Raw genomic sequence first — 16,379 nt, 5'->3', positions numbered from 1 at the left:
GCAGGTGAATCCCAAGTTATACTGAGCACGAACATGTACTCTATGAACCTTCTTATCTTAAGTTAAAGAACAGCCACGTTAACAGATGGCAGATAAATGTTTACCTCTGTGGAGTGCGTAGGGCAAAAGTGTATGTGCAACGTGCACAGATGAGAGACTGAGGTAAAGGAACACCATTCTGGAAGTCACACTCCGCTGGTGTCTAGTGAACAGCTGGCATGACCTTTAAGTTGGCTCCATGTCCCAATGAAACACTCAAGTGAGCAGCCTCTATCACCCCAAGCCTTCTTTGGGCTAGGCCCATATGACAGTCCATTTTGTTCCACTTTACCGCATTCCCACACCAGATGAGAGTCTACCATTCCAATACAAGAAAGGCTGTCTCAGGTGAGCTGGAGCATGGATCCCAGAGGTCCTGCAGAAATGGTGCATAATACGTGTCTCAAAAGAGAAGAGCTCTAGCCCCAACCTAGTAGCTGGAAACCCATGTGCTCAGGAAGGAGAACACTCAAGTCTCATCTGCAGAGGCAAAAGAAGACAATCTTTCTTGGTCTGCCACATGGTGCCAAATAGAAGTAAAAGAGATGGCTTAGTCTTGTGTACAAAGGAACCAAGACTGAGCTGCCAAACCCTACAGGCTAGTTCACAGAAACAAGCGCAATCCTGAAGAGAATCCACCCACATGGAAGCTTCACCTCCAGTACTTCAGCTTTAACAATTCTATAATTTGATCAGTTTGTATCAGGCTTGCATTCAAGATAACCAAAGACCAAAAGACTTTACCATTAAACATCTTCTAATTAGTGGGATAAGTAGAACTCTATGTAGAGTAACAAAACTTTAACAGACTCCCCAATGTGTAAGAAATGACAGTAGGATGCTGATGCTCAGTATACCACTGGTGCACTTTAGAAAAAGATGCAAACTGCTCATGTACAAAAACCTCTTCAAGTCCTTTATTAATGTTTGGAGATGTGTAGTACATACAATCAACAGCATCACGCCAGCTACAGAAGTACAGAAAACCAAGAATGTACTTCGGAACAGGATCTCAGAGCTATTATGTTGTTACCTGCTCTGAAACGCCACAAAAACCCAATTCTGACACACACAGGACAGACAACATAATAACTTCACTTGGAAATGGTTCCTTAAAAAAAAAAAAAAAAGACAAGAACTAATAGTTTGAACCCTTTAATGTGAGACATGGCAGCTCTCCTGGTGCCGTGGCACTACTGTAAAAGGCCAACTTGGGCATTTGAAGGTCAAACAGAAGAACTGACCAGAGCGAGAAGAGGTTTTATTTTCAGTGTAGCGAGATAGCAGATGGTCCAAGTGGATACTTTCAGTCCAGGCTCAGTATGGGTCCTGTAGGAATCCACCAGATAAATACAGTCTATAAACTAGAAGGCTGAAAAACGCCAGCCAGCCATCTGTGTCACTGCACATCAGAAGTCACTTATGACACAGAGCAGGCTTAACAGGGATGTGCCTGAAGAAAGAATGTGGCTCACTGTGTCAGGTCAGCTCTGATCCTTCTGTGCCAACAGGATGCCATGGGTCCCTTTGCTTTCACGTGTGAATGAAGGAACACTTCCTTTATTTCAATGTTCCATTTTGAAAATAGCCAGACCCCCCTCCCCCCTCCCCCACCATTATTCTTCATAAATTCTGTTTCAAAATCCTGATTCTTCTGGATCTAGACTTTTTCCTTTCTCTTCAATTTTGATACTTTCTTGACAGTCCCATTCTTGTTTAGAAGCTTGAGAACACGATCTTTATGATCTAAAACCTTAAGCATGGAGTCTCTGGCCTCACTGATTTGATCCATTACCAGTTTACACCTCTGCATGTTTCCCTGCAACAGAAGACATCACATCATCAGATGATGACATCACTTTTTACAGAACTGCTCCCTGTCAGCAGAGACCATTCTGAGGTTTTCCAATAGAGAAATTATTAGTCTCTTGCCAATGGAGGTTGAGTAAGTACATTTTTGCTAACAGTACTAGTGGATGAGGGAGGGAAATGAGAGGAGGACTCTACAGTAAACAACTTCATCAAGTGGGTAATCAGAAGGAAAGGGCCGTTCCAACCTGTATGAGTTCATTGATCCGGTGCAGGTCATCATCAGTTGCTGCCTTTTTCTTTGGGATGATCCCTTCCTGTAGGTTGGTGAGTCTTTCATAAACATCATGCTCTAGATTTGTCTGCAACACAAAAGCGGGAGCCCATCATGATCTCAGAGATACTCTTCTATGTCAATCTGAAGTCAAAGAACCTTCCTTAGATCAACTTTGCAAACTGGTGTAAGAGTTGTTTCTTACAACAACTAAGGTACTAAAATTATAAACAGTAAAGCAAACTGATCAACAATGATTTACATTATAATTTGCCACAATTAGGAGCCCATCTTTAAGGATAACTTTTGTTTTGGATTTTTTTTTGATACATGATCTATGTAGCCAAGACTTGCCTCAAACTCACAATTGTTCTGCCTGTGCCTCCTGAGTACTGGGATTATAGGCATGTTCTACCACTCCTCGCAAGGATGACTTTTAATACTGACCCGAACTCCTAATTCCTTTTAAAATCAACACTACCAGTTTCACAGAAATATGATTTTCTGGTAAGTAAAATCTAGCCAGGGCACTCACTACTTTTTTAGATACTTATAGTAGACAATGTTTCTGAGATCAATGCTACTCCAAAGATAAGAAAAGTTCATGAGGCTATTGTTTTGACTGCCTCCCCTTTACCCAGTTGATGAAAGAAAGATTCTTATTCATCACTGGACAGATGAGATAGAAAATGTTTCATATACTCATGGCCCAGGGAAGAACACAACAAGCCATCCAGGGTCTCACAGGGGTTGCTCTCAGGAACAGAGTGAATGAGCATGGGCTGAGGGGCGCAGGCTTTCTAGGATCAAGAGGGAGGGTCCCCCTCCTCCCCCAGGAAGGATATGACTGACTTAAGTAATACTGGAAGCTGATAGGTCACTGAATCCATACTCAGTGAAACCAGAAACTGTCGGGTCCACATGGTAAAGAGGGTTGTTTGGCCAGAGGACCTCTCTGAGGCAATAGAGTGAGATGGAGGGGCTTACAGGCAAGCCACTGAAAGCTCTCCCTGTTTCAGATGTTAAGGCACCACATAACACTGAATTTTAACTTTAGGTCTTATGGTACAGCTGTTTCATATATTTTGGATCTGAGTATGAGAACTAATATTTAGAATACAATCATAAGCAATTGATACAGTGCTTACAATATTACACGGTTACATAGAAAACTCTTGCCATGACCCATGTTGATAGGAACACTTCCAAATTACTTGAATATTTTGTGAGCTTGGTTGTCTCCAGCATCTTCTCATGTCTTTAGATGGCATAACAATTGCTAGAACTTCACCTACCAGCTGTAGTAACTGGGCAGCACAGAGGTGGACTTTCCAGCCTTGGGCACGACAGGATACTCCTTTCTGATTAGCTATTTCCTGCAGCATTGCTTTCTTCTCCTCTGTAACCACATAAAAATAAAAATATGCATATTTCAATTGTTATAAAAGCTAGATCATTTGTGATAAAGTGCTAATATTTTATTAAGATTTATTTTTTGGGGGGGATCTTAAACTGAAAAATATGAATGCTTCACAAATTTGCATGTCATCCTTGTGCAGGGGTCATGTTAATCTCTGTATTGTTCCCATGTGCTGCTCAAGTGTGCATAAAATTTCTTTGCTTAAATATCCTTACATTCTCTTCACTTACGTCATTAGGAATAGGGGTCAACATGAACAAAAGCTTTTTATCTGTTTGTTCACTCCAGGACAAAGCTACGATGACATACTCTGCTAGTCTGGTGAGTTCAAGAGAGAGCAAGTTAATATCCTAATGTCTTGGAAGAGGGGAAATTATCATAAATGAGCTGGGGCCTTACTACCTGCATGAGGCTTATGAGCACATGAGGTCTGGATGTGAAGTCCTGGAAGGTATTTGGTATTACCTAGGTCTTAGGTAAATTCTATCAATCAATTGGAAATTGTATTTGAAATTTGGGAGTAAAGTCCAATGACCAAAATTATAATAAAATATGAAATGTATTACACCAAGACTGGGAAGAGACAGATGAGGAATGAGGGTTGCTTGTCAAAAGTGAATTTAGTTGTATCTGTAGGGTCTTAATTATTCCTTAAGTAGGACTTAAGATAGTCAAGTGTGACATGGGTATTTAAAACTTATGTTACAAATATGAAAAACCTCAAATCTATACATTTGCCCAAATTCACAGGCTATACTATATCAAGAATGAACCCTAATGTAAACTATGAATGCTGACTGGAAATGACTAAGCCAACAGAGTTTCATTAACTGTAAGGGAATTGTCCCACCTATGGTATGGGACATCCAAAGTGGGGGAAGTTGTGTGTGTATTTGGGGTCAGGGTATATGAGAACTCTATCTTTGGATTTTGCTGTTATCCTAACACTTCTCCGAAAAACAAAGTTTATTCATTTTTAAAAGCTGATCTAGATGGTAAATATTAAAATATTAGCATATATTTAAAAATTCTTTTTTTCAGCTTAAGACAGCTGCAAATTTAGGTGCAACATTTCATATTACTGCATTCTATTTCATTTTATATAATGTCTTGCTATGTAGCCTAGGTTGGTCTTTTTAAAAATTTTTAATTTATTTTTATTTTTTGGTGGTACTGGGGTTTCATATTTACTAGGCAGATGCTCTGACACTTGAGACACTCTGCCAGCCCTAGGCTGGCCTTTAACTAGCAATCTTCTTTAGCTCCCAGAGTGCTGGGATTACAGGCATGTGTTACCACTATAGTCCTTTAAATGCATTATTGAACGCAGCTGATGGCTAGTGGCTTACGCCTGCAATCCTAGCAAATTGGGAAGCTGAGACTGGGGGACTGTGCTTCAAGGGCCAGTCCAGGCAAACAGATCATGAGGCCCCATCTCAACTAACAGCTGGGTGCAGTGTGGTGTGCCTGTCACCCCAAACTACAGGGGAGGCTGAAATTGGAAAGACTGTGGTTCCAGGCCAGCCCAGGCAAAAAAAAAGTCATGAGATCCCTATCTTGATGGGAAAAAAGCTGCGTGTGGTGGTGTATACCTGTCCTCCAAGGTATAGTCGGAAGCATAAAATAGGAGGATTGTAGTGCAGGTTGGCTTGGGTTAAAAGCGAGACTTTAAAAATAACCCGAGTAAAAGGGGATGATGGTGGTGTGGCTCAAGCAGTAGAGTGCCTGCCTGGCAAACACAAAGCCCTAAGCTCAAACACCAGTACTGCAAGGAAAAAAAAAAAAAGTTACAGCCAGGTGTTGTGGCACTCACCTATAATCACCTTGGGAGACTGAGGCAGGAAGACTGTGAGTTTTGGGCCAGCCTGGGCTATAACAAAGACTGTCTCCAAAAAAGAAATAATATAGAAATCTTGTATTCTCTGCACCCAGTTCCCCCAACGGTAACATTGTATTTCTATGGCCCACCAACCCTATTCAGATTTCGCCAGTTTTACATATACCTATGTATTTCATTTCTGCATCTTTTTTTTAGTTTGAAATAATTATAGATTCACAAGAAGCTGCAATGGTAGTATACAGATATATCTGATAAGGGATTTGTACCTAAAGAATCCTTAACTCTAAGTGAATTCAATTATAAAAAGACAAAAAGGATCCAAAAAACAGCTATTTCTCTTAAGAATAGTATACAATAAGCACATGAAAAGTTACTTAACACCACTAGTCATTAGGAAACGCAGATCAAAACTACAATGAAGTACCACTCTATACACACTAGGATAGCTGCAATAACAAAGACAGACAATAATAAATGTTCTTGAGGATGTGGAAAAATTGACTCTTTCACAAACTGCTGGTTGGAAAGCAAAATGACGCAGATGTTTTGGAAAACATTCTAGCAATCCTCAAAATGCTACACAAAAGAATTACCATACAACCCAGAAACTCTATTCCTAGGAGGAGTGAAAAGACATATTCACATAAAAACTTGTATGCAAATGTTCACACCATTACCAGTGATAGCCAAAAAGTGGGAGCTTGATAGATAGAATATCTATCTATCGAGTGATGAATGGGTAAGATTTGGTGTATGTAGAAAATGGATTTGATAACAAAAAGGACTGAAGTACTAATACATGTTATAACTGGATGAACCTTGAAGACCTTAGGCTAAAAGAAAGAAAACAGTCACAAGGACCACATATTATAAGTTCCATTCATATTTAAAGTCCAGCATCAGGAGATCTATATAGATAGAAAATAGATCACAGTTTTTCTAATGTTGGAGGGGAGAGTAAAAGTGGCACTGGCACTGGGGTGATGCTAAGGCATATGGAGTCTCTTTAGGGCAAAGCAAATATTTAAAAAACCTTGATGACTGATGCACAACTCTGTGAATATTCATTTTTAAAAATTATCAAATTGTACAATTTAACAGGTGAGGGTCTGGGGGCATGGCTTAAATGGTTGTGTACTTGTGTAGCAAGTATGAGGCCTAGAGTTTAATCCCCAGTACAGAAAAAAAAAAAAAAAAAAAAAAAAACCACCAAAATTCCAAATCACAAACAATAACAGAGCAAAAACCAAGTGAACCATATGCTATATGAATCATATCTCAATGAAGTTATTTTTAAAAAGCCAATTCTTTTGCAGTCCGTAAGTGTGATGACTGGATTTTTTACATCATCGTGTAAGACGGTGGTTAGGGTGTTCAGCACATAGCCCATCTGATGTTAAAAAAGAAAAGTAAACTCAGGTTCTGTGTACTTCACAGTATCCCCCCCGCCACTGGTTACATCTCAAGTAACTGCACCACAATAAACTAGGAAATTGCCACTGAAATAAAGTATAAGTGTAATTCTGTCATTTTATCCTACGTGCAGATTTGTGTAATCACCCTGCAATCAAGATACAGAACTGTGCCAGGTGCTGGTGGCTTGCATCTCTAATCCTAGCTGCTAAGGAAGCAGAGATCAGGAGGAACATGGCTCAAGGCCAGAATGGGCAGAAAGTTCATGAGCCCTATCTTGAAAATACCCATCACAAAAAAAGGGTTGTGGGAGTGGCTCAAGTGGTAGAGCACCTACCTTCCTAGCATGTTGAGGCCCCAGACCAGCCAAAAAAAAGCTGGCTGTGGTTGTGCATGTTTGTTATGCATGGGGAGCTTGAATAGGAAGACTATGGTCCAGACTAGCATGGGCTTAATTAAATGGGAGACCCTACTTGAGGTAGAGTCGCTGCCTAGCAAGCACAAGGCCCTGAGTTCACACTCCAGTACAGACAAAAAAAAAGTATAAAGGGAAGTAAGGATGACAATGACACATGAAACAGTGAATACTAGTAAATAAATAAACTACAGAGTATTTGCTACCACTTCCTGTGTGGGGAGCAGGGAATGTTTCTTTCCTCAACTTCTCCCTACCTTATCTTGTTGTATTAAAATAAATCCTTGCTAAAACTATAAAAAAAAACCTGACCTTGAACCATGATCCTTCCAATCTCCAGCTCCTGAATAACTAGGATTATAAGAGTGAGCCAACACATCTGGTGTAATGTAGACAATTTTTTTTTGTGTATGGAATCAGGGTTTAAACTCAGGCTTCATGTTTGCAAAGCGGGTGCTTTACCACTTGAGCCATACCTCCAATCCACTTTGCTCTGGTTATTTTGGAGATGGGGCCTTGCAAACTATTTGCTGGAGCTGGCCTGGAAAAGTGATCCCCCCAATCTCAGCCTCCCAAGTAGACAGGATTACAGGTGTGAGCCACTGGTGCCTGGCTGAATTTTTTTTTTTAAATAAATTTTATTGTCATTCTCTGTTCCAGGATACCCCCTGTGTATGTTATATGTACTTATCATTGTCTTCTTAGACTGTTTTTGGCAATGACAGTTTCTCAGCCTTTCCTTGTTTCTGATGACCCTGACAGCTAGAAGAATAATGGGCAAGTTTTATAAATAATGCCACTTAATGTAAATTCCTGATGTTTTCTCCAGAATTAGACCATAGTTTTAGGTTTTTGACAGGAGCACTAAAGAAGTTAACTGTCATTTTCATCATATCCTATGATGGGTACATACTATTGATGTGATTCATCAATGGATGGAAATTTTTGTTGTTGTTGTGATGCTGGGCAACCATTCTTTACCTCTGAGTGATATTCCCAGCCAATCATGGTTGGTATTCACCTCACCATCTTGCTGAGGTGGTGTTTAAAGGTATCTCCACTATAAAAAGGTATCTCTACCTTTCTCCCTTTCCATGAGGTATACTTGGAAGAAAGTCTCTTTGTTTTTAATAGTTGCATGATTTGTAGTAATATCCTGTTTCATTGTTGATATTCATGATTTGTGTCTTCTTTTTCAGTATTGCTAAAGATTAATTTTTTCTTAAGGAACTAGTTTTAATATATCCATTTTCATTAGTGTATATTAATTGTACTAAGGGGTTACCCAAGGTGTTTCACACATGCATACACTGGACACTGGTCAGTTTAGATTAACCGCACTCCTCCTATTGCTCTTTCTTCTCCCTCCCTCCTCCCAGCAAAGAACATTTTTTTGTTGTTTCACTGATTTTTTTCTCTAATTTTTCCTGTTCTCAATTTCACTGAATTCTGTTCTTCACTGTATTCTTTCTTGTACTTGCTTTGTTTTACCTCTTTTTATTTAGGTTCTTAAGGTAGGATTTTGACTATTTCCTTTTTTCCTTTTGAGACAGGGTCTTGCTACCTGTCCCAGGCTGGCCTTGAACTATGTACCATGCCCAGCTTATTTCCTCTTTTCTAATATAAGCATTTCATGCTACAGATTTCCCTGAAAGCATTGCTGTAGTTTATTTTATGGATTTAAAAAAAATTTCCCTTGCGATTTCCTCTTTAACCCATGGATTATTAAGACATGTGTTATTTAATTTCCATGGTTTGTAGTGTTTTCTGTTATCTTTCTCTTATTGGTTTTCAGTTTAATTACACTATGACCAATGAAGATAATCTGTAAGATTTCAATTCTTTTAAATTAGTTGGTTTTACGATCTAGGATATGGTTTATATATGCTCTGTAACACCGGAAAGAAATGCATATCCTGCTGCTGTTGGAGTGTTCTAGCAATGTTTACTAGGTAGTATGGGTTCATAGTGTGTAGTTCCACATTCTAGTTTTTTTGTGGTCCTAAAGATTGAACCCAGGAAATCACACTGCAAAAGCATGTGCTCAACCAACTGAGACACACTCTAGTCCCCAGTTCTTCTACACCCCCTTCTCCTTTGTTTTTTCTCTTTTTCTTTTTTTTTGGTAGGACCAAACTTTGAATTCAGAACTTCATGCTTGCAAAGCAGGCACTCTTCTGCTGGAGCCATACCTCCAGTTCATTTTGATGTGTTTATTTGGGAAATGAAAGTCTCATGAACTATTTGTCCAAGCTCACTGCCACAAGTGATCCTTCCCCGTTCTCAGCTGTTGTCTGACAATAGTTCTGTCAACTGCTGAGAATAGGGTATTAAAGCTCTAATTGTAACTGCATTTGTCTGTTTTGCTTTTAGCTCTATTTGGTTTTGGTTTATATATTTTGAAGCTCTTGGTTTTTGTTCCATATACATTTACAACAATTTCTTAGTAAGCTGATTTTCTTATCAATATGCTAATAGCCCTCTTTGTCTCTAGTCATTTTCTTTCCTCTCAAGTGTATTTGGTATTAATACAGCCACTTGTTTTTAAAGCTAATTTTTGATTTTACCACCCTATTACCATCAATCTATCTGCCCCATTATATTCAAACTCACTTTCTTGTAGACAGTATATGGTTGGATTGTTTTTCATTCACTTTTCCAATGTCTTTTTAATTGGTATGTTTAGACTTTTCTATTTAAGGCAATTACCAGTATATTAATGCTTAAAAGTCTGTCATACCATTGTTTTCTATTTGTTTCCTGTGTCTACCCCTTACCCCATCTCTGTTTTCATTCCTTCTTGTGTTTTTTTTAATCAGTATTCTATCTTATTTATATGAAGATGATTGCAAAGCTTAGGCAAGTAGTTGAACTAAAGTTTAACAGTCAATAGGTGTGGTTTTAAAGGAGGTGATTAGCATGTATAAACCCAAAGGAATCATAAACCTTTCACTTGTTGAGTTATTTTTCCTAAATAGTTTTTGAAAGTGAGTCTCTATAAGCAACAAGTCTTTTTTTTTTTCTCTTTCTTTCCAGTTCTGGGTTTGAACTCAGGGCTTTCACTTTGAGCTACTACACCACCTCTTTTTTGTGAAGGGTATTTTTGAGATAGGGTCTTGTGAACTATTTGCCAGGCTGGTTTCAAACCGAAATCCTCCAGGTCTCTGCCTCCTGAGTAGCTAGGATTAGAGATGTGAGTCACCAGCACCTGGCATAACAAGTGTTTTAGTATGGCTTAAAATGCTAGTAGGCAGATCCCTAAATATTTTACTGTGATGGAATGCCTGTGCTATCTTTAGTGGTCAATATGCTATTTCCACCAAAGGTGAACACTCTCTATCTCTGGAAATCTCACCTTCTTTTTAAATCTCAGAGGACAGTTAGTCCTATGAATGTGTGGGTTCCGCATATGCAGGTTCAATCAAAGATTATGTCTGTACCGAGCATGTATAGATTTTTATCATTATTCTCTAAACAACAGTGTTATCAACTATTTATGGAACATTTATATGTATTAGGTATTATAAATAACCTAGAGATTAAAAGTATATGGGAAGATGTTTATAAGTTGTATGCAAATACTATGCCATCCTCTCTAAGGGATGCGCATCTGTGGATGTTGGTATCTGAGAGGGTTCTGGAATCAATTACTCACGGATACTGAGGGACTACTCTGTATTTGTGAGGAAAAGTAGCTGCAAGTGCAGCCACCTGTGTATTTTCATTTATTCAAGGACTAAGGTGTCAGCAACCTTCATCCCCCTGGTCATTGTCATGAGTCAGAATCCCATCCAAACTGGACTCATCTTGAGGCGTCAAGAAAATCATTAAAGAAGTTTCTAAACTGAACTTATGTAAGAGAATGGGAAACATTCTTTGGAAACACAGTTCTGTCTGCAGTTATATCTGAGATGAATGACATCTTGCAAAGCCACTTTAAAGTCACTTTCATTATATGAATATTAAAATGTTATTCTCACTGGGTGTGGTACCCAGTCTGTAAACCTAGATACATGAGAGGCAGAGATTGGGAGGACTGCAGTTCAAGGGGAGGCTGGGCAAAAAATTCCCACACAAGACTCCATCTCAACCAATGGCTAAGCATGGTGGTGCATGCCTATCATTCCAGATACATGGAGAAGCACAAGTATGAGGATCGCAGTCCAGGTTGGTCTGAGCACAAAAACCAAGACTCTATCTCAAAAATAACCAGAGCAAAAAAACCTGGTGATGTGGCTCAAGTGGACAAAGAGTGTCTGCTCAGCAAGCAGGAGGCCCTGAGTTTGAACTCCAGTACTGCAAAGAAAAAAAAAAAAGTAAAACATGTTTTCTCAGGTTCAAGAATAACAAAATACTTATCATGGGCTGGTCCTAGATCATTCCAAGAACTTCACATACATGTTAAACAAAAGGTCTTTGGGAAAAACCACTTACGGATCCAGGTACACCTTAGCATCCAAGGAACTACTATGGACTACGTTACCTAGCAGTGTAATACAGCCCTCCCATGAGTACTTGGGGAATGAAGAGATTATTCTGTTATCACTTAGGGAGCTGTGAACACCAAGGCTGTGTTCTTCACTTGTCCGTTTGACTGGGATTCCAATAAATACACAACTTTCTGGGGCAATGGATAATTTTCTAAATTTTACAATGTATATTTTACAGTTCCTTTGAAATTTGAAAACTGTGATTCTGTTATCCTTGTCTATTGTGATTATAATATAGCTAAGTGGTGTACCAATTTTATGCATTAATATTGATGTTTCTGGGGAAACTAACCTTTAACCCGGACGTCACTGTACCTCTGAAAGTGGTGGTAAGCAGCTTTCCAGGGGTTCCGATAGTGACGTAGCAAAGTGATGGGAGGTCTTGGACGCACTGGGACATACCTCACACCTTCCTCATCTATTCAGAAGAGATGAAAGGAAGGCATTAAGCAGGTTTATGTTTTCAACAATCCTCAAAGTAATGATTCCAGTAAGTGAATATGAAAAGACCTTCTGGGATGGACTCTAGAGGTGAGTGGAAAGTGTAAGGAAACGATTAGTATAAGTGGCCATTACCAACATACTCCTTGGGAGGAGACTTGCGCTTCTCAGCCTTCACCAAAAGACTCTTGGCAGTGGACTTCTCATCATCAGTGCTGTTTGTCTCCATCATGTCACCTTCTTCTGTTGAGATCACATGCTGTTGCTTTCGAGGCTTTTTCCTTGGGGAGGCACCAGGTGGTAGGTCACTTGTAGGCATGGACAGGTTGTTTGCCAGCAATGCAAGGGATGGAGACACAGTATTGGTAGCCAGTGGAGGAACTGCTGTCAGAGGAAATGGAGCATACACATGTATGAGAACCCAAACACAACGGAGAGCTTTACTTGATTTCCAGCAACACAATAAACAAGAAGACAATATGGATGGCTAACATTAATGGAGTCTTCCTATGAACCTCACACCATGCCACCTGCTCCTAATGCCCCATATTTTCATCTTCCCTAGTTCTAGAACCCTCCCACTTGGACATGAGCACAATGCCACTCTGCTAAAGTAAGTTAATTCTTAGCCTCTACTACAGGTGTGGTCAGATAAGATGGAGGCAGAAGAGTTTTGCAGCACTTTTAGGAAGTTTTCTTAAAAGAATCTTCTATTCCTTGTCTTCTTTCTAAAACTGGCTATGATGGCTGGAGCTCCAGCAGCTACCTCAAGTGATTTCTAGGGGACATGGAGTGAAATATGAGAAGAGCCTGGATCCCTAATGATTTGATAGAGTCCACATAACATCCCTGGATATCTTCCTCAGGGTTTGCTTCAAGGGATATAAAATCTTACATGTTTAAGGTTATTATTTTTCTAGACTTTAAATACAAATTCCTAGCAGGTGACCTATTAACTCACAATTTTAAAAACAATCTGAATAAGTAAGTATATTATTATCGTTCAATTCACAGATGAGAAAATGTGGCACAAGCTGCACAAATACGAAGTGGCAGAGTTGGGAGTTGAGAGGCTGTTTGGCTTCAGAACCTATACTCTTAACTACTGCAGAACACTGTGTGTACATAAAAAACCTTGAGGGTAAGTTGTGTAGAGAGTCTATACCAAAGTTCACCTGAACTCTACTTTTATTATACCACTTACTTGCTCCATTCTTTTCCTCTACCTCACTTCAGCTACTCACTTCCAACAATCGCATCTTATGCATCAGCACTAATAATTGTAAAAAGCTTCACATCCCATCTCAATTTCTAGCATCCAACTCTATAGCCAAGAGTTGGTTTGTCCCTCTTTTTGCTTCACTGTAGTTACTTAGCAAAAGCACAAGAGACTAAATCCAATTCTCTAACTCATCTGCACTCTGCAGTTGAATGTAGCTCAAGACACACCACAATGCTGACTGGCCTTACTTGGACAACCTATCATATTTGCTAAGTCCATTCCCTCCCAAGATGACTATTTACACTTTCCCCCTCAAACCTTCATCCCCTTTCCCTACCTGTACCTTTGCACATTATCTTGCTACTATTTTACTGAAAAAGAAGCAATCAGAGCTGAATGCCAAGTGGCTCATGTCTGTAATCTTAGCTACTTGGGAGGATGATAGTTTGAAGCCAGCCCAGGCAAACAGATCATGAAACTCCCATCTCCAAAATAACCAAAGCAAAAATGTGGAGGTGTTGCTCAAGAGTTCAAACTCCAGTTCCACATACACAAAAAGAGAAAAAAAAAAAAAAGTAAAAGCTACAAAAGTTTGGGCCTGGAGGGAAAGCTTAGTGGTAGATTGCTTGCCTAATATGTGCAAGGGTCTGGATTTGAACCTCAGTACTGAAAAAAGCTTTGTTTGTATAAAATATCTTTATTTCTATCCAGCTTTCTTTTAAACTTATTCCCTATCATGCTTTTACCCCATTATTTCACACAAACTGTTCTTCTCAAGGTCTCCATGATCTCTGTGTAACTAAACGCAAGGGTCATAGCTACATTTGGCTTCCTTGACTTCTCAACAGCAATGTGATCCAATTGTTCATTTCCTTCTTCCAGAAGTATTTTAGTCCTTGACTTACAGACTACTTCACACTAGAAGCCACATTCCTACTTCTCAGACAGCTCCATTTAGTCACCTTTGTTGAATTCCTCTCCTTTCCCACCTCGTGATGATGCAGTGCCCTAGGGCTCAGGCTACAAACTTCTGTTTTTATCACCAATCACTTCCTAGATCACTTCATCCACTCATCCAGGCTCATAGCTTTAAATATGATTAATACATACACTGATACCTCCTAAATTTATATCTGTAGCTTCATTTTTTATTCTGAAGACAGGTTCATATACTCAACTATCTATCTAGTGGTATCTACATGTGAGTGCTGAACAGACATCTCAAATTTATCATATAAAAAACTGAAAACCAGGCTAGAGGTGTGGCTCAAGCAACAGAGCATCTGTCTAGTAAGAGTGAGCCCTGAGTTCAAACCCCAGTAACACACACACACACACACACACACACTAACAAAAACACCCACAAACTTAAAACTTAATCTTGCCCAAGGTCCTTCTGTGAATCCTTCTATCAGCTGATAGTAACCCCATGGTTTCCAGTTGCTAAAGCCAAATACCTTGGAGTTTCCCCAGATGCTATTCTCTGACAATCAGCACCCCATTTATAAAGAAATCCTCTTAACTCTATCTTAAAAACATTTCCAAGGGATTAGGATCTGACTCTGTAGGACAGCCCTTACCTAGCATGCCCAAGGCCCTGGGTTTGATCGCCAGCACCAAAGGGGGAAAAAAATACCAGAATCCAACTACTTCATACCACCTCCACCATTCCTACCCTAGCCAAGCCTTCGTCTTTCTCCAGAATTAATTCAACAATCTCTAGATAATTCTCCCTGATTCCATTCTTGCTCCAGTACTCTTTTCTCTACATAGCTCCCAGAGTGCTTTGCTTAAAACTCACAGAACTCCTGGCACTCCTCTGATCAAGCCCCTCTGATGGTTTCCCACCAATTTCAGCAAAGTTCTTACACAGGCCAGAGGCCCTGCTTGATCACAATTTTATTTCTGTGACTTTATTGTCCAACACCCCTCTCACTTACTTGACTACAACTACGTGTTTCTTTGTTAACTTTGAGCACGTTAGACATGGTCCTATCTCAAGGCTTTTGCACCTGAACTGCTCTCTAAGCCCAGAATGCTTTTCTGCCAGAAATACTCAGGGCCAACACTTCATCACTTTCATGTGTGTATTCCAGTGTCACCTCCACCATGAGGCTTTCTCTTAAAACCCTTTTTTAAGTCCAGCCCTGACAGGTTTTTCACTGCTGTGATAAAATACCCTTGGAAAACAACTTAAAGAAAGAAATCTTTATTTTGGCACATAGTTTTAAAAGTTTCAGTCCATGTTATGGCACTATTGTTTCTTGGCCTGTGGTGAAGCAGCGTGTAGCAAGAGTGGCATGGGGTAGTGGAGGTTCTTACATCTTGGTGGCCAAGGGAGGAAGACCCGCTCTGAATGTGGGTAGCACTATATTTCTATAGTGTGGAGTCCAGATGGAATAAAAGAGAAAAATGGAGAGAGCTGAAATAAAATGGAGGAAAAGGAAAAAGCCTGGTAGTGAAGGTATTTTCTCTCTCTGCTTCCTAGCCACCATGATGGGAGCTGCTCTACTCTACTATGCCCTCTTTTCCATGATGGATGGAAACCTTAAGCCAAAATAAATTCTTCCTCCTTTAAATTGTTTCTCTCGGGGATTTGGTCTCAGCAAATCTAACTTTCTCATCTATTTTATCTCAGCTTTAAAATCGACAGAGTACTTATCACATAAATGAATAAATAACCAAATAAACAAATCTATAATACTTATATTGTTTTTTTAAACTTTGTCTCCCTTATTAGAACATAAGCTATAAGTGGACAGAGATACACTTGTTTTACAGAAGGATGTACTATTGGTGTGAAATCTTATAGGTCAAGGAAGGAATTACTGTCAATTTTCTGGGACAGACAGATAAAGAAAACTATGTAAACAAGAGCAGATAAGCAGTAAAATGAAAAGCATTTCATTTCTCCTTTGGGTTATCCATGGCATCTTTCAATGGTTTTTCTTTTTTTTTTTTTTTTTGGTGGTACTGGGGTTTGAACTCAGGGCCTCATGCTTGCTAGGCAGGCGCT

General features: G+C 39.5%; 1 protein-coding gene and 1 pseudogene across 4 annotated transcripts in view; both read right to left on the bottom strand.

The window, feature by feature from the left end:
* Positions 1-934: 934 nt before the first annotated feature.
* Sap130 (Sin3A associated protein 130) overlaps positions 935-16,379 on the bottom strand; it is a 72,668-nt gene continuing 57,223 nt past the window's right edge. For all 4 annotated transcript variants that reach the window (XM_020168347.2, XM_020168349.2, XM_020168348.2 and 1 more), the window contains exons 17-21: positions 12,277-12,525; positions 11,993-12,118; positions 3,418-3,521; positions 2,097-2,210; positions 935-1,858 (exon numbers count right to left, since the gene is read on the bottom strand). In XM_020168347.2, the coding sequence (XP_020023936.1) occupies positions 1,700-1,858; positions 2,097-2,210; positions 3,418-3,521; positions 11,993-12,118; positions 12,277-12,525 (752 nt within the window). In that variant the 3' untranslated portion in view covers positions 935-1,699. The remainder of the gene's footprint in view (positions 1,859-2,096; positions 2,211-3,417; positions 3,522-11,992; positions 12,119-12,276; positions 12,526-16,379) is intronic.
* On the bottom strand, positions 3,637-3,736 carry LOC141422860 (U6 spliceosomal RNA; annotated as a pseudogene).

Source organism: Castor canadensis, chromosome 4 (genome assembly GCF_047511655.1).
Source record: "Castor canadensis chromosome 4, mCasCan1.hap1v2, whole genome shotgun sequence".
NCBI lineage: Eukaryota > Metazoa > Chordata > Mammalia > Rodentia > Castoridae > Castor > Castor canadensis.
Note: the sequence above shows the minus strand (reverse complement) of the source record. Positions and strands in the feature narration are given on the sequence as shown.